Here is a 24,141-nt window from a genome sequence, read left to right as displayed (position 1 = left end):
CAACAACTTACTGCAATTTCCCTTGATAGAAAATAGAACTGGCTGGGTGATAGCCACACAAATTGACAGTTCCTTCCTCTCCTCTCCATGATGTTCACAGTTAAAAGTAGTTGGATGTGCCATAGCAAACCTTTGGAGCACTCCCCAGCCTGTTTCAGGCTGAGCTGCTGTACAGAGATGAGAGGAAGTGAAATGGTAGATACACAACTGTGTCCAAAGAGGAAGAAAGTTCAGAGCACGTTTTGGGTGCCTTCCAGTGGCTCCAGGCAGAAGAGGATGGCTCCAGAACAGCCACGCACAAACCTTTGTTCAGAGAAGTCCAAAGAAAGGCAAAAACAGAGAGGGTTGTTCTGAGACAAGTCTGGTTCCCTTAATAATCACCAAGTCATAAAACAGCTCCTTTGATTCAGAAATCCCACAAAGGTTCTCTCTATAGCAGAAAGCCCAGCACATAGTTGGGCTTTCACAAGAGCTCCTAATTCTACTCATAATTAGGAAAGAGGGACTGTTCCTGGCCATTTTTAATACTCTCAGACTGGAAAAGGGTGGCTACCCCAAACAAACTGCTATTCAAACTTTCACTTCCATGGAACTTGTGACTTACTCTCAACAGAAAGGATGCAGCAAATCCTGAATGCAAACAAAACAGCTGCTAGCACAGATCTCATGAAAGAGGAAGGCTGAAAGGAAAGAAAAACTGGAAAAGCTGTAACATTGATAATTTTTGAACATGTTTTGAAGCTCCCCTTCACACCCTTCTGATTTCTCCAAGGCACATCCACCACAGGAACAGGATGGACAGATCAGTTCTTACAGATTTCTTTACCTTTACACATTATTTGTCACGTTTTTCCCACACACACACAAAAAGTAGACATAAATCTGTGCCACCAGCTTCCCACTGCCTTGTTCCCACATTTCTCCTTGAGCAGTATTTACTGCAGATATCCAGATGTGCTTTGTGATCATCAAGGCCAATGAACAATGAGAATTTTAAGCAATACAATTATTTGAACAGACCAGTTTACTGACTGTGCTTTACATGGAAACAAAACTTGAAACCTAAAGACCCCCAACCTTTCAGTTTTGAGTAGAAATTATTAACACACCTGTGACAGCATCATTTACTTAGAGCAAGATACATAACTAGAACTGTCTTTCCAAAGTGTTTCCACCTTGGCTCATTCCTCTGCTTACATCACATATTTTTGCACAGTATCTACAGCATTTTATGAAATTCATATTATCCTGATGACAGAAAGAAAGGAAGAAAGTGGATTTACCATGGAGGGGTGAGCCAGAGGGGCTGCTGGACAGGCCGGGCACGGGGCTGCAGCGTCCGCCCTGCTTCGACGTCAGCTCCTGCTCGATCTCCTCCAGCCCCGCGCTCTTCTGGAAGCGGCTCATGCGATTGACCACCCGTGGGGACATGTGAGTCCTGACACAGGGCTGGCCCCCATAGGGATTGATGGGGAAAACGTGGGAAGTGCCTCGCAGCGTGCTGACCACCACCCAGCGGCAGTCGTGGCTGAAGGAGATATCCTGTACCTGGAAAAAAGGGGTGACAGGGCAATGAAGCCACCAACGTGCACACCTCCAACACAGGGGTCATGTCCCAAACACAAATCTGAACTGGAAATGGGAAAAGAACCCCTCACATTTAGGCAATAATTTGAATTTTGGTGCACTTATCAATGAACTTAGTATTCAGTATATACACTGTAATTCACAGTTCCAAATTTTGTGTACTTTTCAAAATATTCTGAGATTATGAAAACAAATCATGCTGCAAAGTGCTGCAGAAAGCCACAAGATCTTGATGTAGGTTTCAAACATAATTTTGTTTTAAAAAGAGCTGGGAAATTGTTGCAATTACATGTTTTGTATTTGCTTGTTTAATCTTTAGAGATTGCCCAAAAAAGGGAAAAGGGAGGGATGAGAAGAAAAGAGAGAGATCTCACCACTGGGCCTGGTTTTGACAAATACTGGTACAAGTCTTATTTTAGCTTAAAATGGTCAGTTTTGAAGCAAATATAAAAATACAGTTAAACATTTTCCACTATGGTTACTCCTTGCATAGATCTCAGATACGAAGTCCAGAAGGATTTAATTCTCTTTCAAGTGTGCTTTACACAACGCTTTGATGGAAAGCAAATTCTTGTTCCTGAAGGAATGCTTTAAAAGAGAGATTAAAGTTTGTTTCCAAGCCCGTCCTGGCAGACAACTCAAGAAAACAAGCAGTCGAAGTTAAAATGATTTATCATAGAGAAAAAAAAAGTCCCGAAACAATTCTTCCAAAAATGTTTTTAAAGGTAAAAGCTGACTAAAAGGAACCATGGACACAAGTGGGATTTACCACGGCAAACAAACATATAGACGTAGGATTAGTTTTCATTATATTATTAAACAGCATAAACGAAATAAAATTCTTTAAGTTTTCACTAAAGCCAGTTTTACAATGCAGTAGGTACTCAAATTGGAGTAAACACTGATAAAATCTTGACAAATATTCCAGAAATGCACTCCAGTTATTCCAGACAAAAGCAGCAAAGTATTCATCAAAGTGCAAGTTTCCAGCAGAGTCCTGAAGCCTCGGAGATAAAAAAAGGATTTAAGTCTGGTGACTCGTGACAAGATATTTGATTGACAGACTGTCACAACATAAAATGCCTCATCAGCATTAGCGAGATAAACCTAAAGCAGCGCTCCACACCTGCTCCTTTCAGTCCTGGTGACATCCCCAAAGGAGCTGCCAATGGTGCAGCTCAGCAAGCTCCCCAAACCTGACAGCTCTGGCACTTCAGGATTCAGCTCTGACCGACCTACAGTGCAGCACTCGAGCTCTGAGTCTGCTTACAAAGTGTTTCACCTTAACAGATTGCTCAGAAGGGATTAGAGACCCTACAGGGATTAATAAGGGCTCCTAAAAAAATCCCAAAGGCTGTGGAGTCAGGGAAAACGACAGCACCAAGAGTATTTCAGTACTTGCTGCTAAAGTGGCAAATTCTCCTGGTCAAAACCAAACATATGAACTGCGTAGAAACTGCCACTCTCAGTTACAACAGTACTATGAGATGACAGAGAAAAAATTCCATCGCACTGTAGCATGCAACAAAACTGTGTGTTTCTACTTTAGTACTCAGTTTCCAGTTGGCACCCTGAGGGTTATGTTCTTTCAGAAACTACACACAACAGCCCTGGCAAATGACAACCCCAGCCAAGAAACTGGGAAACAATCACTACAGGATGTTGTTTTTTTTCCCTCAGTGTAAACATTACACAGAAAAAAAGTATTCCTGATCTACAGGAATAAAGTGTGGAACTCCGTAATCCCAAAAGCTCTCTTTAAAAAAGCGCTCACAAACACTGGCTGCAGTCAGAGCGGGCATCGTGGGCACGGCTCCCTAAAACATGGCTGAAACCACAAAGGCAGAAGGGTTCTAATGCTCAGTAATAACATGGAAAAAGCGTTGACAGAAGAGTGCAATGAATTAAGATTTACAGGAACAGAGCTATGAAACCCTGCTCAGCAGTGGCAAAGAGTATTTTGGAAGCTGCTGTTCCACGTGATTCACCTATTGCTCACTGCTCTCAAACGTGGCCTCGTTTGTCCGTCACAGATACAGGAGGAGCAGCAGAACCACGGGCAGTCCAAGGAGATGATTCAGAGAACATTCCCAATTCCAAGGGCATGAATTAAACACGCTCACATCAAACCAGCGCAAATCCATCTGTGCAACGCAAAGGAGCCCGTAACTCTCCATGAGAACTGGAAGAAGGCTGAAAGGACAATGCTCATCGTGGCAGTCTCAGAAACAACTTCAGAAATCAGCTGTGTCCATGAATAAAGCCCTATAAATTATGCCCTGGGCTGTGCTGTTCCCCACCACGTTCCTGTACATTACGCCGAGTTCTCGACTGCTCAGAGTATAAACAAACTGCACAGTGGCCCATTAGTGGTTTTCAAGTTTATGCTAAGTGTTGCAGTTTATTGCTGTTCTTTAGGTTAATGTACTATTATTTCATGTATTTATAATACATTTCTGGATTTGTTGTTAATTATGATGCAATGTTTAGATACCAAAGATCAATCAAGACCCCATAGTGTTTACAGATATATGTTAATAAAGTACAAAGTACACCAGATCTCTCACGCTGCAAAGTTTATTCTATAGCTCAAGGTCAATGTCACATTTAATACTCACGTCTGTATTTTAAAATATTATCTATCCTTTTCTGTCTGGACCAGTAAAGGGAATTACAGGCCTGAGATTTTGTTTAATTTGGGAACCCGTAAGATGTTGTCAAATTCTTATCAGTCCTAGACTCCCCATCTTTCTTGCAGGCTCCCTTCAGGTACTGTAAGGCCACAAAATACACCATTCCAAAGCCTTCTCTTTTCCAGGCTGAACAATCCCAATTCTCTTTGCCTTTCCTCATATGAGAGGGGTTCCAGCCCTCTAAACATTTTGGTGGCCTCCTCTGGATTTCCTCCAAAAGGTCAATGTGCTTCCTGTCTTCTCCTGTTTCCCTCCAATTACTCTTCTATGCTTCTTTATAACTTCCACTTCTCTATTGCCCTGTGTTTTGAACATTATGATGTAAAATCCTCCAGAAAACTGAATTAAAATGTAGCTACCACTCAGAGTCTGCCCTGAGTGATACAGTCAGGTAATTTAATTATACAGAGTCCTCCAAGGACCTGGCACATGTCAACAACTCTGCTGAGGATCAGCTTTCAATACTGTACAGATTGAAAAACAATTTCTGAATCACAGACTCACAGAATGGGTTGGGTTGGAAGGGGCCACAGAAGCTCTTCTGGTCCAACCTCCCTGCTCAGACAGGGTCAGCCCAGAGCACCCAGCACAAGACTGTTTCCAGGTAATTCACATAACAGAAAACCAACCTCACAACGCTGAACCTTGGATCTCAATAATAATGATCAGAAATAAACCACATTTTGATCTTCCTAGCACTCTTTTTTTCCTTCCTACCACCCCTCTGTCAGTCATGTGGAGTTACACCAGGTGCAATCTGTATATTCTTGTGCATTTTACTGCATTTAATTAAACTTGGAGAGTAAGACCAGCAGTGCTGCAACAGGAACGTGACCTGTTCATGATCACTGTGCTGTGTCACAGAGACAAAACACCCTGATTTGAAGCACAGGACTCAAGTATTGAATTATGCTGTGCAGGGAGATGGCAGAAAGAAAAAACCAGTATCATTAAGCAATGAGAAAGAGCAGCAGTCCTGAGGAGGTAAGGGTCAAAATAAATTAGAAAACTGGTCTGTATGTGAATTTTTTTGGCTGAGAAAATTAAGGAAATGATGTCGCAACAAACATAAATGAAAAAATAATAAAATCACGGCCTACACAATATGATTTATCAGACCCATGCAGACCCAACTGTGTCTCTCCAAGTCCTCAACACTGATTTCAGTTCTGTGTAAAAGCAAGGGCAGAATGTGGGCACAGTGAGGGATTCACGTGGGGCCTTTAACCAGAGCTGAGCTCTCTATTGATGGCTGAGCCTGCAAATGCTGCTGCTCAGGGCTGCATCTCCCCAGGGCAGCCAAGCTACTTCTGACTGCAGCAGCTTCTTGTCAGCTCTCATCCACCACTGATCACTTCCCCAAACCAATCTTGATTATTTCAAGCCCATCCGCAGCTTCTTCCCTAGAAATAAGAAAATCTTCCTAACCTTACAGAGTCTATTTCAATAACCAACTATGAGCATGTCACACACAGGAAGGAATTTCTCATGGCCATGGAGATTCACATCCAATATTTGGAAGCTGTTCCACTGTTTCACTACCTGGGCACAAGCTCGAACAGTCTCTGTGGAATCACGTCACTGAAACATTCGTGTGTTCCCTGGAAAAGTGTCACATCACACGTGCTCCGTGGCAGCCAGGCTGGAACGTTTTTATCATTCCCTGTTTACCTTCTCCAACTGAAGTCAGTTCTAGCTGCAGTTTGGGAGTGGGAATAACAAAAGTTGGACAGAGTAAAAGATTACAGAGGAGCTGGCCAGCAGCCAGCTGATGCTATCGTTACGTTTATTTGTCCTAGGCTGAGATAATGCTGTTTTCAGGGATTTTGTTTTTGCTGTTTACAATTTCAGATCAAAGAGAAAGGATCATCAGGTGACAGGCTAACTTTCATCTGCAAGTAAATGAGCTTCTTCAGTTCAGAACATGCTATGCCTTCATTAAAAACCTTCCAGAATGCTCTTGGGTAAAAATATGAGTGCAGTAAGTGTTGCCCCACAATGCAAGAGCTGGACGACAAGAAAATGTATCTTTAACCAAAATGTGCAGCACATACACATGCACATTTCTCCTCTTTACAGCTGAACTGTGCAAGCACAGGTCCTCTGAGAGGTTCAGTTCCCTCTCTGACTCAGTAAAATACAACCAGCCCTTGCAATGGACCTTCCTGGTGTTACTCAGTGCTGCTCTTTGTCCTCTTAAGTGAAAAAAATATAAAATCTAAAGCACAAGTGGCACTCAAAGGCTAAAAGATCTCAATCTGGTACAACCAAAACAGGGACTTCTGTCTGTGTTTGCAGAACAGTGACTTTGAACACTGTGACCTTGGCACTCAGTGAACTATCTGAGCACTTCACATTCTACCATGGTCATTGCTTCACAATTCCCTTCTGAGGCAGAGGTCCACCTTCCATCCCACCCCATCTGCATCTGAGTCACAAAAAAGAAATTTTGGGAAAACTGGGGTGAAGCTCTGTCAGCCAAAACCTCACATACAAAAGCAGCGCTGATTTCAGCATGGACATTAAAATCCCACATATAACAGGGCCATAATGATGATGTTTAAACAATTTATAATGGGTACTAGCTAAACAAATTCTGACACTGATAATCACTCATGTCCATCAACACAAATTAGAACTTTTTATAGCTCCAGTACAGAAGGTGACCTTTAAGACCATTGGCCTTGATTCACAGTTACTTTTAAACCAGGGGGGAAAAAAAGGAAAAAAGGAAAAAGGTCTGGTAGCAAATGTATAAATACTGTTCTAATCAGACAGGAGGTAGAGAGGCTCCCAGTGTGGGCTGCACTGAGAATTTTATATTGAACAGTCTCCAAAATTCTTGTCTAATGCTCCTCATACATGAAATTCACACAACAGAACAGCAGCACCAGCAAACTCTCCTCTCATTGAACAGCTACAAGTGCTGTTATTCCAAAAGAAAAAAGTAAAACAATCCCTCATATTATGTAAGTATTTCAAACTATGTGTGTTGAGAATCACAAATACCAATGCACTATTGTTTAATTATCCAGGGAGTTGTGAAATCCACCAACACACCTCAGACTGGTAAGAATTTTCTCCATTTTATGCCATTCCAAAAGCTATACTGTTCACATCCCAAATGAAAACTGTGTGGCAAGCTAGGAAAAAATTTTACTATGTTGATTCTGAGAATTTTAATGCAATGCTTTCACAGAGATGCTAATACTATATCCCAAAAAAACATGTATCAATAAAGGTTTCTTCTCTAAAACGTGTTCTGTTTGGTTTCCAATGTGTGCCTTGAAAACAAATTTATCAGCTGTAAAAATCAGAAGAACATCTTTGTTCCTCATGACTGAAGTCCTGTGCTTTGGGTTTCAATATTGAGACTTTGTATGAAGGAAGAACAAAAATAACTCTAAAACATTGAACACATTATGGAACATGCCCAAGTAGATGGCAGAGTACGTGTATACACACAGATCTCATTGCTCTTTGTAATATGTATAAAAATTAATTGTTAGTACTATATATATTATCCCAAATGAACAGTTTGTCCTAATTTCCTCTCACTTTCCAGATTGTTATTCTTACTTATAGCAAACCATTGCCTGTAACACCAATTCCACTTTTCTAGAATGGTAGCAGGAAAGCTTTAGAGTATTTAAAAGACCAGAAATGTAAATTCACCCTGCTCAAAACTTGATCAACCACTGCTACATTCAATAAAGCTTTCACATTCTACTCGTTACAAAGGTATGGTGAGAAACTTGAGGGAAACTGCTCAACTCCCAGGGAAAAAAAAAGGTTTGAAGGATGTGTAATCAGGTACCAGAACCACCCGAGCTCCCAGTGCCAGGGCCACAGTCACAGAGCCCCAGGCTGTCCCTGTCACAGTGCTTTACATCTGCCAGGCTGTCACAAGTCTGTGCTTCCCGTGTGTAATTGCATCAGCAAGTGCAATACTCATTTCTTACCCTGTGGTGACATTTTTATTCCTGTATTTAAAGCAGGTTCCTCAGCAGTTCCTCAGAGCTCCAGAGGTGAGGCTCTGCTGGTGCTCACTGTGAAGGACTCGAGCAGAACTCACTGCTGCCACAGCCACAGCTCTGCAGTGGGAGCAGATCCCTTTCCCCCACCTCACCAGCAAATCACTTCACTGAGCATTGCTTAAAATACAATTCCAGGCTTCTCCGCCCTTGGATGATATCCTAACTTAGCCCTCCATCTCTGAGAGGGGGATTTTTCAACAGGGAAGTTAAACTGGGGAGTCTCTGCAGCTTCCCCCCACAAAGCTAATCACAGCCTTTTGATTAACTCTTCCTTTCAACTCTTTAATTGTCTGTCTGTGGCTTTTACCACCAGAGTCAGGCAAACGCTGACAGTTCCTTCACGGGCACGAGACAAATGCTGAACATGTTACATGAGAAAAGGTTAAGTGCAAACACAGCCAATAATCGGGGCTCTTTGGAGGCAGTGCCAGATCTGAATAAATCTGACAGCACCTCATTGCAAAGGGCAAGAATTTATTATTGTCCAGGTTAAACGCTCTGCTCTTATCCCTTCTGTGGCTGGAGCACAAGAAAGGCTCTTTGTGTGCTGAAACAAACATTAAAGTGCCAACATACACAGAATGTATAAGGTGTCTGGGGATTATTCTTCAGCAGAGTTTAACTTACTTTGGCTTCGGTCTCTCCCCTGTGAAGTGTGTACAAGTGATGGACGGCACTTTGTGATGATGACCAAGGATGTGTCAGGATTTGGAAAACATGGAAATCATGGCCTAATGTGTCAGTGGTGACCAGCAGCATCCCTGGGTAAAAAAAGAAAAAAAAAAAGAAACACAAAAGCACAAAAGATTAATCGCTGCACAAGAAGAGGCTTAAAGTGTCTGTCTAAGAAACACTGAGTGTGGCTTACATTTGGGGTTTGGAAACAGAAGAAAACACAGAAAATTACTGAATTGAAAGGGATTCACCTCATAAAAATGAATCAGGACTTCAACTGAGATCATATTCACAGTACTACTACTTAAGTATTAATATATTAAGATAGTATTACAAAACAAATCTATAAAAACATCTGAAAAATCTGAATATTCCAACTCAACTTGAGAACTGTGTGCCAATATGAAACATTGAAGTGATGAATGTTACAGCAAAATCCCCAAATGCTCTTCTCTGGGCAAGAGCCAGTGTAAAAAAGATTGATGTCTCCACAATAGCAATTTTTGGAAGAAGATATTATGGAAATCCAGCCAAAGCAGCCCATACCAAAACAATCCTGAAGAAGCATCTTCCTTATAAATGAAAGAAACTGTCTGATTTATTGGTGAAAAGCAGAGTTGAGAGCTTTCAAATGAAACACTACATGAGGTACCAGGTTCATTAAAAACAGGTCACTGGTGGAGGTACTGAAATTATTCAATTAGATCAGTAGAACCACAGTAACCTACAGTTGCTATTTGCTTTTTCATCCCACAATGTCTCAGCCCATAACCCAGTTTTAAACATTTACAAAGGTATTTGAAGTTGATTTGCCATAAATTTATACCCATTTATACAAAAACTTAAGCATTTTTGTACATATAAGGAAATACAGCATCATGGCAGAATTTAGGATTACAGTAACAACTTACAGATTTATTTTTCTGTTATTAATGAAAATTAATAGGTTATCACCCAAAGTAACCCTCTGACATTTAGTTAACATCAAGTACAAAGTGATTTTAGCAATTTAATAGTGACATTCTAAATAATTTTCAGGGTACCCATCTGTTAAAGAAAAACCAGGAATTTCCACTCAGGTCTGTTGTAATATTTCTCCACATAAAGCACAACTGAAACCTTTTACCCTGCAGGAAGAGAACTTAGTCCCCATGTTTTACGTGACACTTATTCAGAGGATAAATGGTTATTTTATTTCTGCCATAAGTGAGTGTCCATTGCCTTCATTTATTTACAGGTGATAGCAGAAACTGCTTATCCCTCTGCTGTCCCAGATACCAACAGCACGCATTTGAAACCTCTCACCCATTACCACTGATTCCCCACCTTATGACACTTGGAAAATTTTAGTGTTAAACGGTAAAAAGCATGCCAAGCAGCAGAGTAAAAATTAAGTGTGATTAGCTTTTCTATGGGAAAAGCTAATTTCATTTCACCATTTCATCACTAGACTGGTACCCTGAGTGTTTTCCCTCCATGGCAATCCTGGAATCCAAGAGGTTGGGTCCTTTAGGCCCAGACAGAAAAATTTCTGTCTTTTCTTCCTGGTCCTTTTAGGCCTAGAAAGAAAAATTCCTTAGGCCACAGAGGCCGAAGGCTCAGCCCTGTGTGTCCAATGTCCAGAAACCCCTCCCAGGGCAACACAGCACCAACAGGGCACACCTCAGCTTCTCCAAAACCTCTGAAAGAAGGATCCTGTGAAGGCAAACACACAGTTCCAAGGCGCTGAGGCCCACCAGCAGCAAGGTACAAAATCCAAATTGCTCTCGGAGACAAAACTGCCTCCAAGCTTCCCCTCGGCTTGACCACTGAGGCTGGCAGGGCCAGACCCGGCCCGGCCACCCACGCTGCACCCAGGCATTTCCTGCAGCTCGCACAAACACACCATCTCACATCTGAGCTCAGCAAGATTCCCTCCAGCAGACACACTTTTACTGTTCCCGGCTGTTCCTCCGGCCCCGAGTGTTAGAAATGAAAGGGAGTTTGTTATGGAGCTGAGAAATCCGGGAGAGCACTGGGGTATTATGTTTGGGCGGTAAGGCATGTGAGCTGAGGTTGGTCTGGATGTTAATGTTGGCTTAACTGGCAATTTCCTTGATTTGTAGTGACTGTGTTGATAGGAAATACAGCTCAAGTTGCTCCGGTGCAAGGCAGCCAAGCCTTTAGTGTGGGATTATGCACACAATTTGCATTAATTCTGTTCTGCAACATCACAAACTACACTTCCCTTCTAGTGAAGTGTGCGGTCCTCAATAATATATAGCATTTCCAGCAGAGAAAGCTGGAAGCAAAGAGGGGTTTGTACGCTGGAATTGTGCTGCTGCTGTTACTGGAACAAGGATATTCCAAAAGATCTGATTCAAACCAGTAACAATTTACCTTCTCTATGTGTTTGTCTCTCCTCGTGCATTAGACAGCTTTATATAGACACGGAGGGTGCTTTGGGTCCTTTTGTGCTCTCTCTTATTCCAAATGGAAAGGACCTTAGAGAAGAAGCTGGAGGAGATGGTCCATAAGACTTTGAAGACTGAACAGACAAGGTATTATTTCCTCCCCCAAGGCTTGAGAAGTCTTTTATAAATGCAGACCCAGGGCTGAGTGCACCCAGAGATCCCAGCAGAGCGTTCTTCGTGTGGATCCGAGCGCACGGCACAGCATGGAGCATGGAAGATGGTAAAAAAAAAAACCTAAATCTGCCAAAAATCTGTCTGGAACTGGAGACAAAATGCTGTGTAAGGACCCTGAGCCAGTGAAAACACCGGGATCACCATCCTGTGTTATCCATGCAATCCATGGGTGTTCAGCTCAGCAGGATCTGATTTCCAGCGCTGGCGAGAGCTGCAGGTGTCTGCGGGTGGTGCAGGGAGGGTATCAACCCCTGCTCCTCACAGGCTTCTTCCCAACCCTACAACGCTGCTTCAGGCAGAGCAGGGCTCACTCTGAGCACAAACACCAAAACCTGTGGCACACGAGCCCCCAGAACCCATGGTGGTTCCTGTTTGTGCCTTCAGTGACACCCTGGATCCCCACAGGCACAGCTGTGACATTTCATCTACCTGCAGCTCTGAGCAGCTCCAGATGATGCTCCCAGCTCTTGGTTCCATGTGTGCTTTGCCTTTGGGTTTTCTGGGTTTGGTTTGGGGTTTCTTTTCTCTGCTGTTGCTAACTTGAAGGAGTACAGAGGTGAAAGATAATACATTTGTGGCTGGAAAGGATTTGACTTAAAAATAGAAAGATGAGTGGTATCTGATTTGGCAATTCGTATCTAAACCCTGCTGCCTGTCTCGTTTGGAATAAATGCATTTATTAGATGAAATCCCAGGGAAAACAGGCCCTTCACTTGTATTAGAGACTCTTTTTCAGTAAGTTAAAGGAGGCCCTTTCACACCCACATTTGCATTTGAAGTACAAATATATTCTGGCAGGACTTGTATCAACACCGAGGTCCCAAGCACAACACCACAGATGGGAAAGAACGTGTATTTATAAAACAGCATTTTGAAATCTCTTCCTCGCCCCTGTTATTCAAACAATAAATCACCCATGTTTCAGAACACTGGCCTGGGGTTTGTGGTGGGATTTTCCAGCTCTCATTACTTCACACTGAAGAATCCCAGTTTTCCATTATCACAGCTCAGCCATTTTGTTTCTCTCTCCATCTCCCTGCAGCATCCCAGCAGGAATTCCTAATTCCAGCAGAGAAACACGAACTGGAATCCTGGTCCTACCTCACTTTCACTTTCAAGTGCAGGAAATTTCAACTCAAGCTTCTTAAGAGGCCTTGTGACAGTTTTCCCAAAAAGTTGTTCAGACGGAAATACAGGTTAAAGCTCTGCTAAGTTCAGTCCGAATGTCTTCTCCTATGAGGGACTTTATGGGTGAATAATCAGAGATGAAAAATGAATAATTCTTGAGGATTTCCTGCTTATTTTTCCAACTGGCATTAATCCCTGTTTAACAGATAGCAGCTGAAATCCATTGGAAGCCTTGCATACACAGGACCCAGTGGAAATTTATGTGTAAACCAGACTTCATTTAGTATATATCTCATTGCAAAAATTCTGATTTTGCTTATCCACAGTGCGAGGGTGCAGCCAGATTAAATTAATGACTGTTTTACTGTGTGGTTATTTTAAATCCACAGAGATGATTAAAATCCAGTTTCAAAGGAACAGATATCCTAGATGGGGGAAAAAAATTAGCAAAGCTTTGTTTTACCTGCCCTAATTTACAGCTTCCTACTTTTCCTGCATTCTGTTTGGGGAAACAATCAGCTTCTTTCACGATAGAAATAAAAACACGAGGAATATATGCATAAAAGGAAAAACTAGTACAGATGTAGACTGTGGGTTAAGAGCTATTTATGCAGTATCAGAAGACTAAACCAGACTCTGGCCTGGCCATAAACTAAGCCCACACCCTAAATGAGGTGCCAAGCCACAAAAAGCATTTGCGTCAACTGGGAATACAAGGAAAAGAAGGACTTCTAATTATAGGGCCTGGAAGCGGAAGGCAGGAGCGATGGGGAGCTGAGGCTGCGCCGTGTTTATCGCAGAGCTTCCTCCCCCTGCCTGACGAGGCTGGGCCTGGAGCTGCTGCTGGGACACCGAGTGCCCAGCTCCTGGCAGCACCAGGGCAAATTAGAGAGCGCTGGGCAGCCCCACCACATCCTATTTATAACACCTCCCTAATTGCAGAGCTGTTGATTGCGTGCATAGAAATGAGGTCCACACGGTTTGGAGCTTCACCAGGAGCTTCCCTTCAGTTTTCAGAGGGTTTTCCACCTCCCCAAACTGTGTCATTCTGCCAGCCCTCACTGAAGGACTCGACACTTTCAAGCTGTGTTGGCTTTCTTTTCAAAACACCAAGGGCACAAGTGCTGGGAATCAGGCATGGAGGAAATGTGGATCCATGGATAGTCTGGATTTAGGAATGCAACCCTCAGATTTCCATGCCCAGTCCAGCCACTGCACCAACCCACTGCCTGTTCAAAAAGTGATAAAAGATATGAGCCTCTCACACTTCAGTTTGGAAATCTGAACTTGGATCCCACACAAGGTTGGTACTGAGCTTTGGAGGTTCCCAAATTACAGGCTCACAGCTCTCAGGGGAACCACAGTGACTTAGAGCAGCTCCTGGTTCAGTCCATACGGATTTCTCCTGGCACTGCCACCTTCCACAGCCTCACTGGGACAGGATTCCTGCTCCACTAAGCTCCCTGGGCTGAGAAATTGCATTCATGTGACAAAGTTTATACGGCCCATGGTTTTCTGAGGCATCTGGCCTGAGCCAGGAACAGCAGCTTTATTTATACCCACTCAATCCCTCTCCTAGGTAAGTGAAAATACAGCCAAACATCAGAGCTGCTCAACCCCTGGGTACTCCCAAGTGGACCACGTGCTGCAGTTACAAAACTGGGTCTCAAAAAAATCTTACCTAAATAATGAAATTCTGATTTTAGCAAAATTCACCACAAAATAAATGCAAGCACGTAAAGATTTAATGTAAATATTTTAAAAAATCCCAAGAAGCCAAAAGTAAGAGAAGCAAAATATTATTTTGTGAATAAATAACTCCCTATGACTCTAATAACTCCTCAAATAATCTATGGCTACAGCTCTTCCTTCACAACCAACCCAAAATGCAATTCCTGATCAAGCCATCAATCATCAGGGATTCCTCCTTTTGGTGACATGGGACATAGAGACACAACATTTATACCTGCAACTCATCTAACTGCCTTAATTTTAATATATTTGTCTTCCAAGGCAATAATTCAAGTTGAAAACCAGAAGAAAATGAACAGAAAAACTGAAGAATTATTCTGTCATTAAATAATTACAGCTTGATTTACTCTCCAGGAGAGTTTTCCTGCCCACTTTCTCTGATCAATGGGAAAAAACTTGTGCAGAGGTGTTCCAATTTCAGCCTCTTTAACTATTAACTCAAGGCCACTGTCACATTTCAATATAGAACATTAAAATAATCAGAGGAATTTCAGGTCTGTTAAAGGTGCAGTCAGGCATCCCAAGGGGGACACAGTTTAATCTATTTTACTGCTGGCCCAACATTAATTTTCTTGTTATTAATGGGCGGAAAATCTCTTTTGTAGCCAAGGAAGCCTAATTATTTTAAATTTTCAATGTCTTGCACTTCACAGCTCTCAGCTGCCAAGCTGGCAGGAGCAACACTTCTGGAAAGCAGATCATTTATCTACCACATTTAAAAGAAAAAAAACCCCAGATATTTATAAATGAGCATTTTTTTTAGCTGTTTATTAATTGAGAGCCTTATTTGAAAACTTTCCTCTTTGACACTAAAATTAGAATGTACCTGACCCATCCCATCGATTTAAAAGCTGGTCTGACTCCCAAATTGAGAGTGGATTTAGCTATAGCTACAGAAGTGTTTTAATCATTGTATTTTCTGTTTGTTTTAAGGGCTTTTATTGAAAAATATTGTGTCTTTTGCTCCCTGTAGAAGCCAGGATCAAGTCCTGCAGCTGGAAAACCCCTCTATGCAGCATCTGAGTCCAGAAAAAAGCTTTTATTGGGAAAAGCTGTCCCAGCAGAAGACCACCAGGAAGCTTAGGTAACAGAATGTCCTTTTCAGAGGCTCTAAGGCTACTCACTTGCCTTAACAAATGGGAAATTGAAGCAGAAGCTCTAAAAAATCCAACAGGATAATTCTCATCTTTCCTGGCTGCCCACAGGGTTTGTTGTACATATAATTCTTGGCAGTGCAGCCTGACAGGGAAATGAGGCACAAACCTTCCAAAACCAGGAGTGAATTATTTAATCAACCTTTGAACAGACATGAGAACTTCCACACTTAACTTGCCCCCCAGACCAGATACAAGGGATGGAGATGTTTTTATGGATGCTCCTGGAAATCCCATCTGGAGCCAGGAGGCCAAGTCCAGCTCAGGCTCTGCACTGACCACAGCAGGAATTCCCACAAGAACTGGGATCCCAGCACAATCCCCTGCTCTGGTGGGCTCAGAAGCTCAGCCCAGCTTCCAAAATTATTCCTTACTGGTCTGCATCACTCGAGGCTCCCATGGAAAGTAGAACTCCAGAGGCAGAGCAGCAGTGTCCACATGAAAATGTCCTGGTGTCCTCCAACACCAAACTCAACGCTCAAACACCAAGACTCCAGAATTATTGATCATATCTAAAATTTAGGGCTGATTTCTCTAACCTTTGTTTCATCTATAAATTGTGAAAATAGCATCTCTACAGGTTTTTATGTTCCACTTATTCCCACATTGCATCCCCACCTTCCCTGGGGAGCCCAGAGGATCTGGCCCTTCCTCCCCTCTGCAGGGGCAGCAGGAAGAAACTTCATAGGTTAAAAGAACAGACTCTCCACTGGCTGTGGAGAACTTGCCCAAGTGTAGACAACAATGCATTTAGCAACTCAGTTTTAGCACAAATAAAACATCTATACTTTGCTTTTAAATGTGGTGAAGTAAAGATAACTGACTGAAATAAAGCTGCAGCCCAGTAGACTTGAAAATTACTCTCAAAAGCACAAATAACAATTCCTGTAGTATGGAGAGATGTGGATCATTTACACACAAGTTGGTTTTCATTATCACAGTTCATAAATGCCTTTATACCTCTGATCTGTCCAAATGAAAGGAGGATTCTGCTCGTTTTTAACACAATAAAAACCTATAAAGGGATCCTCCCAAAACTCAGGCCTGAGCACCTGTGCAGTTCCTGCACTGAGACACAATGGGATTAAAGGGTTTATCAGACCCAGAAAGTAAAACTTTCAGTGAATCAGAGCAGTGCTCCCTGTTTGCCTCCCCAGCACAGCTCTGCAGGCACTGTGTGCTGGAAATTAGGAGTAAAAGTGGGGTTTCAGAGCAAGCAGCCAAGGACAGAATCAAAAGCCACCCCTTGTTTTGTTCTCTGTAATGAGCTCAGCCTGATTGCCAGTGACCACTGGAGAATGAGCTGGGATGATGTTACAGCCCTGGCTTCAAACAAAATCCTGCCTTGATGTTAAATAAAGAGCTCACAATCCTGGGCTAAGTGCTGCTCTCACTGGAGGAAGAGTTCTCTGCTGGTTTGTCCCCATCCCTCCTGCAAATCTCCCAAGCACACAGCATCTGCAAGCAGCCAAAAACAACACCACTTAAAGAAGTGCTTTGCCATTAAACACCATTTGATCTAAGTGTCACTCTCTAAGTTATTCTCGTCCCAGTACCTGAGCAAACCAAAGAACTTCATTATAATAGAAGTAGCCAGCAATTTGCAAAAATAGCCTTCCTTTTGAAAAATAACAAGTTAATTTGGTTTTGCATATACATTCTGCTGGCCTTTTAAATTTATACAATCCTAGAAACTCTCTTAAGAAGGCATTTAATTCATATCTATTTACCATTCTAATTTAAGCAGCTGTATTTATTTAACTTATTTATTTCATTTAATTAGCATTGGTACACTTTAGGTAGCATCCTTCTTTCAGAGCACAAAGCAAAATGACTGTTCTGGAACTGAGGATTCTCAGTTGAACTGAGGATTCTCAGTTCACTGCACAGTGCTCCATGAAAAATTCCCTTCCAAGAAAATCCAGGCAGATGAGAATACAGCTTTTCTGTCACAAAATCCCAGTGAACTGCACTGCACTGTTAAAGAGTTCTGACACAACAGATGGGGTGTCAGAATGACACCAACTGGTCAGCAAAAGTGAAAACATAAATGACAGACATTTAGTTTTATTCTCTGAAATGTGACTTCACCCTCCTGATCTTCATGGCATTTGCTGCATTTTAGAAATTGTTAATTTGGGTACTGGAAGCTGTTGATTCCCTGACCATTTCCCTGAGTGCTGCTGCAATCAGCCAGAACATCATTTATCTGCAGATAATGAAATGTTAATTGTCAGACTAATAAGATCAATTAATATACAAGATTTGTAGTTGTCCCTGCTGCCCATAGTCACTTGTATAAAGAGGAAGGAGAGAAACAAGCACTTTTGAGGAGTTTCTTACAAGTATTTTCAGATTTTAGTTGATTTCACTCAGGAGAGAGGGTAAGATTGCAAACTCTTAATTAGCAAAGAAATAATAAGTTACTTTAAAAACCAATGAAACTATTTTATTTCTGTGTTTAGGGAGGACTACAATTTAATCCATGTGCTGATCCTCTGGATACCTGAGGATCACAACATGTGTGCACCTGGCTGGCAGTAAAAGAGTTGCTAAAGTTTGAAATTTCCAGAGAAGACAAATCACACATCCAACACTCCACAGAGCAGGTCACCTGCAGTGTCCCAGTGGGACCAGCACTCCCTCCAAAGCCAGGGGACTCGTTCCTGTGGGATTCACTGCCTTGTTTACATCCATCCCAAAAACCAGAAGAATCTCTTACCACTGGGGTTAAAGGCCATGCAGCAAATGGGCTTCTCATGAGCAGGGAAATGGGCCACGATGCCATCGCTGTCCGAGTCCTCACTCACCAGGACCTGGGGACAGAGCACAGCCAGATTAGAGGGAAAACACTCCAGAGGGAAAATCCCATTTACTGACACAGGGATTGGTGTGCTCACATTCACTGTTCCTGCCTGTCAGCTCAACACCAACAATCCTGGGAATTCTCTCAGATACAGACACATGAGACCTGCTCTAATAACCAGAAAGGATTATCCACCTTATGCCTGGATTTCTTATTTATTTATCATATTCAAATTAGGGAAAAAATAGAAAAATAGTCCCATTTTGCTCCATGAATTATTGCAGACTGCAAAAGTGCTCACTACACCGTGCTGTGCAGGAAGCTTCATTTGAGGTTTCCAAGAACAAAATGACATCCTAGAAAGAAAAGTAAATATTTAACCCTTACATAAATCAGTATTTTGATCCCAAGTACATAAAGCAAGTAAGTGGAAGACAGATCAAGCCTCAAGCTCTGGCACCTCACAGCACAATTATGGCTTTGCTCTCCCTCGTCAGCATTTCCTGCTCCTTCCAGAACCACCAAACCAGAGGGGCTGCAGATCTTCCCAAGGATTTGCAGGGAGCACAGCTTTCCTCACCCAGGGAACCTCAGGCACTCCAGCATCATTTATCACTGCTCAGCTCTGGGCTCAGCCTCAACACTTTGCTCTCTCATTAAAGAGAAATGATAATGACCACCTAACAAAGGATTTTTTTTTTTTTTTTTTTGCAGGTCTAGCCTGCTAAATACGAATATTCAATCAGAAATGTGTGGGTATCACAGGAGCTAAATCATTGCTAGAAATGGTTATACAGCATATTTCATATGCAGCCTCTTCTGCAGGATTAATTCAACGTGGCTTTATTTGAGAAAAAAAATAAAAATGATAAATGCACTGCTGTTATCACCCCTGCAGCACAAACCCTGTCCAACAGGCAGGAGCACTGGATGGCAACCTGATCCTTAAATATTTTTCCTCTGGAAATATGATACCAAGCAAAAAGTCACATCAAAAACTGCAAAACACCTTAGACTTAGAAACAGACTTAGAAAACTTGAGAACTCAAAAAAGGCCAAATCTCTATTTGTATATGATGTTAACTGATCCCATGCTTTCAATTCTTTGTTGTTTACTGTTTAAAAATATCTTCTTGAAAAAAAATACTCCAAAAGGAGTTTTTAAAGATTTCCCCCTTTCACCAGTTTTCTGGTACAGCAAACTGACCTTTGCAGATTCAAATTCAAGTATGTTCATCCCATTGTATTAACCAAGTAAAGCAAAATTAAAGCCAAGAAAAGCCACCACAAAAGCACCTTCATCAAATTTGGAAATCTTGGGCAGTGGGGAATGTGACACTCAGGGCTCCTTTCTCAGCACCTGATGTGTCACTGTCTGTGTCAGAATGGACAGAACTGGCTTTGGGAACACACGTGGAAAAAATGCTTGTGCATGGAAAGATGCAAAAATATCCTTCCTCTTTTTAAAATCAGCATGAAAAAATAAATCCTTTAGGAACAGAGAAAAGTGTTTTTTTTTTAAATCACTAATCTATTGAAATCTTCAGGATTTGTCAGGTCCTCCCCCTGCTTTTCTGCACTGCACTTGTGCATAACAAATATCTATTTTTTACAATTCCAACACTACAAAGGAAGGAAGAAAAAAAAAAAATCCAAGGAATTGGACTTAACTCCATCATGAACCAAATGTCCCTCACAAAGATGCCACCAAACCAAAGCCTGGTTCCCATCCCAGTTCAGACCTTGCACAGCTTTAAATCCCAGCGGGATTTTCCTTTTTTACAGAACTTCAGGAAATCAAAATGATGCTGATACAACACCCAGTGCTTTAGCAACATCAAACCAGCACCAGCAGCTCCTCCAGCCAGCTGAGGATTCCGTGCCCCTGAAAACAGCAGAGTTGGGAATTTTTCCTGGAAATCAAAACAGAGGGACAATTTCCCTAATAACACATGCAGGGGCTGTCAGAGAGCTCGAGGGAAACAGCTCATTCTCCTCCCAGAGCTTGCAGAGCCCACAGGAATCCCGAGGCTGCAATTTTTTTCCTCCCCAACAGGATTCCTTCTCCAAGGTAGTGGCCTCTAACCACTCTGCTGAAAAACCCTCCAAAGTCTCTCATTGAGAAAGGTTCAGAAATCAGCATGGCTCTGGAGATCAAGAGTCACTGAGCTCCTTGCAGAGCTCACAAAAATGGACCAACACTGAAATTTTTCTACCAAGGCTCCTCGTGAACAAGCCCTCAGCTGCTCCTGATGCCCAAAAATATTTTATCATCAGCTGCAAGAGGATTTTCCCCAAACCTGCCCAGCCAAAGAGCCTGTGGCTGGGTGTGCAGCCAAACCAGCTCCCCAAGCAGCTCTGTTACAGCAGAACTCTGAAGTTTATCAAAGATTCATCAAATCATCTTTATCTCACCCTAAAAGAAGAGACAAAGCACCGAGGGCAGCATTTACTACCAGGCAGCAGTGTTTGCTGCCAGGGCAGGGATAACTGCAGCCAGAGCTTTTTTCTCCTATGCCATATTTTCCTTCCTCCGTGGTATTTTCAGTACTGCTGAACAGAAGCCACTCGTAATCATGACTTTAATTATTTTAATCTTTAAAAGCAAATTACACCACTTATCCCAGTGAAGACATGTTTTTAAATAAAACATGAAAGTAACACAAATAAAAATGGACCCAAATCTAATCAAGCAGGTCCTACTCTTAATACAATTAAGAAAAGAGTAATCCCATCATCATAAAAAACAAATAGGTTTGGCAATAATTATAAATATGAATATTGTATAACAAATATTTGCTGTACACTTGAGAACCCAAATGCTTTAAAGAGCTGGAGCTGGAGTTTGAGTCACAAAGAGCCTCCCCCAAGTTACAGCCAAGGTCAAACTTCAGTGGAAAGGGGCTAAAAGTGATAGATCTGTGGCATTAACTACTGCACTCCTTTTAATAGAATCCAGCATAAACTCAAACCAGCCTCACGCTCAGCCTGAACCATTTATCTGAGACAAAAATGTCTTCTTGACAAAAACCAGATCTCCTTTAATAAAAGTGAGGCAGACAGTATTATGCTCTGAGGGAATCCTGTTGCTCTTTTTATATTTATATATAAAAAGAATTCTTCTGTAATACATGGAGATATAAAAAGTGAAGAAAATTGAGGCCAAATATCTGAGCATCAGGACATCACATCAGCCTTTGCCAAAGCTGCTCCTAAAATAAAAGCCTTGGTGTTAATGACCAGTGGAATTATGTCTGTAGTTAAAGTTTTATTATTGAATATGCTTCACTCTCTGAGCTTCTTTTTGCTTCAGACCAAAATTTCACAACAATTCCGGCTCCTGATAAGTATCTTGATTTGCTTCAATATCAACTCCTCCTCAAATGAAAATGAACTTTGGAAACTGCAGCTGCTTTTTTCCCCGAAAATTCCTCTTTAATGCAATAAAAAGTTAATAGGGAACAGGGAAAAAAAAAAAAAAGTCCTGATCACATTTTAAACCATAAATAGATCAGCATATTATCTTATTTTGCTGAGCTGTTTTGAAAATATTCCCTCCAATATTGCTGAGCTGTGGATGAGCTGCACAGTGAGATTTCATCAATCACAGCCCTGGAGAACACACCCAGCATGGAGTTTTGGATTTTCAACTGGCCATATCTTTCTCTGTCAACCAACTGTTAGATGTTGAACAGATTCACATTCTGCCCCAAAACTGGGGACTTTTGAGCAAGGTCATTATTGCAGCCTGCACGTGGGTGGCCCAGTGGATGAATTAATTAAGAATACAGAAACAAAGGTCGAAAGAAAATAATTTTTCTTTCAAACCCAAGCCAATAAAGTCTTACACATTTAATTCCAATTACTGAAAAAGACGACATCTGTACAGCTTTAGGTTTATCCATTTCAACTAATTAAGGGATTCAAATAAATAGTCCTTCCATCTAACTGAAAAGTTTGCTAACACTTCATTAGAAGGAAGTTTAAACAAGCACACAACCTTGTTAACATATTTTGGTTTACCACAAAGTTACTTGGGCATCTCGATAATTATTTTTATTCCTTTTACAAATATCTCCTGACAGCCAATGTCAATAATTCTGCATTCCTCTGCATTTATTTAATTACCTCATAATTCAAATTTTCTTAAAGTAGCATAAATTCTGAAAGTAGGAGCTATCACATAAACAACTGCTGGGGATGAGAGTTTACTACAATATCTACATTCATAAGGTTTATTAAAAATACTTTCCCCCGCAGATTTAATCCTGCAAGATTATATTAGGAGAGTTCTTTGGTCTTTAGTTGTGGATTTTTCAGTGCTGAGTTTGCATTTCACCCTCTGCCATGGCAGCACAGGGCAGTGAACGACACACATCGAGCTCCCTCCCATATTTAATGCTTTTGAAATAGGAGAAAGTAAAAAAAAATAGTGAAAAATATAGTTAAGCCTCCTGGTTTGTGTCCAAAACATGTCCCCTCATCTTTCTCCTGGCACAGAAATTGTTATATTTGTACACATGCACAAAGCAGCTCAGTCCCTCTTAAGAACCTGTGTGCTATGCCTGAAATAACTGAAAAAGTACTTGCATCACTAATTTGAAAAACGTCAGTCACATTTATGTAAAAAAAATGCTTCCCCACTCAAAAAAAGTTCTTATTTCTCATCCAACTGATTTATTTGCCTGCCTTAGATTTATTGTTGTCTTCCATTTTCTTTCTCTTTAAAACAGGTTATTTTTATTTCCTGTATCCTATCTTACAGGCTTATTTTATTACTTGGAAAATGTATCTTCCACTGCAACACCCAAATTCTTAGTCAGGCTGTGCAGGTGATAAAAATCTTTATTGACCTGAAGGAGGTGAGGTATTTATTTTAGATTAGGAGGGCACTGATGATAGGAAAATAATTCCTCCCTGCTTCTGAAACTGCCCTCAGCTGCGACAAGGCTGGAACACACCAACCCCTGCTGAATGGGATTCAAGGCTTTCCCAGTGTTCATTTAGCCCAGGAAACACTTGGTTGGAATTTTAAATTCAGGTTTTCTCAGTGAGAGGAGGAAGAGCCTGATGGGCACAGCCATGAACATCCCAATCCTGGTATTTCATCCCAGCAGGGTTTGTTGATTCCACTCAGAACTCTTCATTTCAGGAATCTGAAAACTGGGGTGAACAAACAAGGAAAAATCCTTTCACTGAGAGTGGTTCAGCACTGGAAGAGGAGCTCCCCCACAGGAAAGTGGAGTCCCCATTCCTGGGAGGATTCAAAAAAACTGAGCAAATTTGGCAATTTGGTTTCATGGGAATGGCAGGATTCAGTCAAAGGCTGGACTTGATGATCCTGCAGGTCTTTTCCAAACTTATTGAGTCTGTGAATCTGTGATTCTATAAACCAGTAACTTTAGAAAAACCAGTGAAACAGTGACCCTACAACAGAGAGGGCTGTTTTACAGGACTTGGCATCACCAGCCTGCCCCACCAGCCCTCCAAAGTGAGGATGGAGCTCAGCCACCACGCCCAGCAAACTGATTTTCCACAGGAGAGTAAAACAAAGTCAGAGACTCTGGGCACGAGGAGCTCACAGCTGGGATCAGCTCCCTGCTGCAGCGTCTGCTGTGAGCTCTGTGAGAATTTCACCTCACTGAGAGGTCAGAGGTGCTAAAACCCTTCCCTGAATCCTGC

At 41.8% G+C, this 24,141-nt stretch overlaps 1 protein-coding gene across 14 annotated transcripts in view; it reads right to left on the bottom strand.

Moving 5' to 3' along the window:
- The window catches only part of BCAS3 (BCAS3 microtubule associated cell migration factor), a 294,447-nt gene that overhangs the window by 216,184 nt on the left and 54,122 nt on the right, over positions 1-24,141 (bottom strand). For all 14 annotated transcript variants that reach the window (XR_012051429.1, XM_030288254.4, XM_030288255.4 and 11 more), the window contains exons 13-15: positions 18,376-18,469; positions 8,945-9,078; positions 1,284-1,548 (exon numbers count right to left, since the gene is read on the bottom strand). Coding sequence is in view for 13 of the 14 variants with exons in the window: in XM_030288254.4 (XP_030144114.4) it covers positions 1,284-1,548; positions 8,945-9,078; positions 18,376-18,469 (493 nt within the window). In the remaining variant the exon portion in view is untranslated. The remainder of the gene's footprint in view (positions 1-1,283; positions 1,549-8,944; positions 9,079-18,375; positions 18,470-24,141) is intronic.

The sequence above is a fragment of the Taeniopygia guttata genome, chromosome 19 (genome assembly GCF_048771995.1).
Source record: "Taeniopygia guttata chromosome 19, bTaeGut7.mat, whole genome shotgun sequence".
Classification (NCBI taxonomy): domain Eukaryota; kingdom Metazoa; phylum Chordata; class Aves; order Passeriformes; family Estrildidae; genus Taeniopygia; species Taeniopygia guttata.
This window is presented reverse-complemented; position numbering and strand designations above follow the sequence as displayed.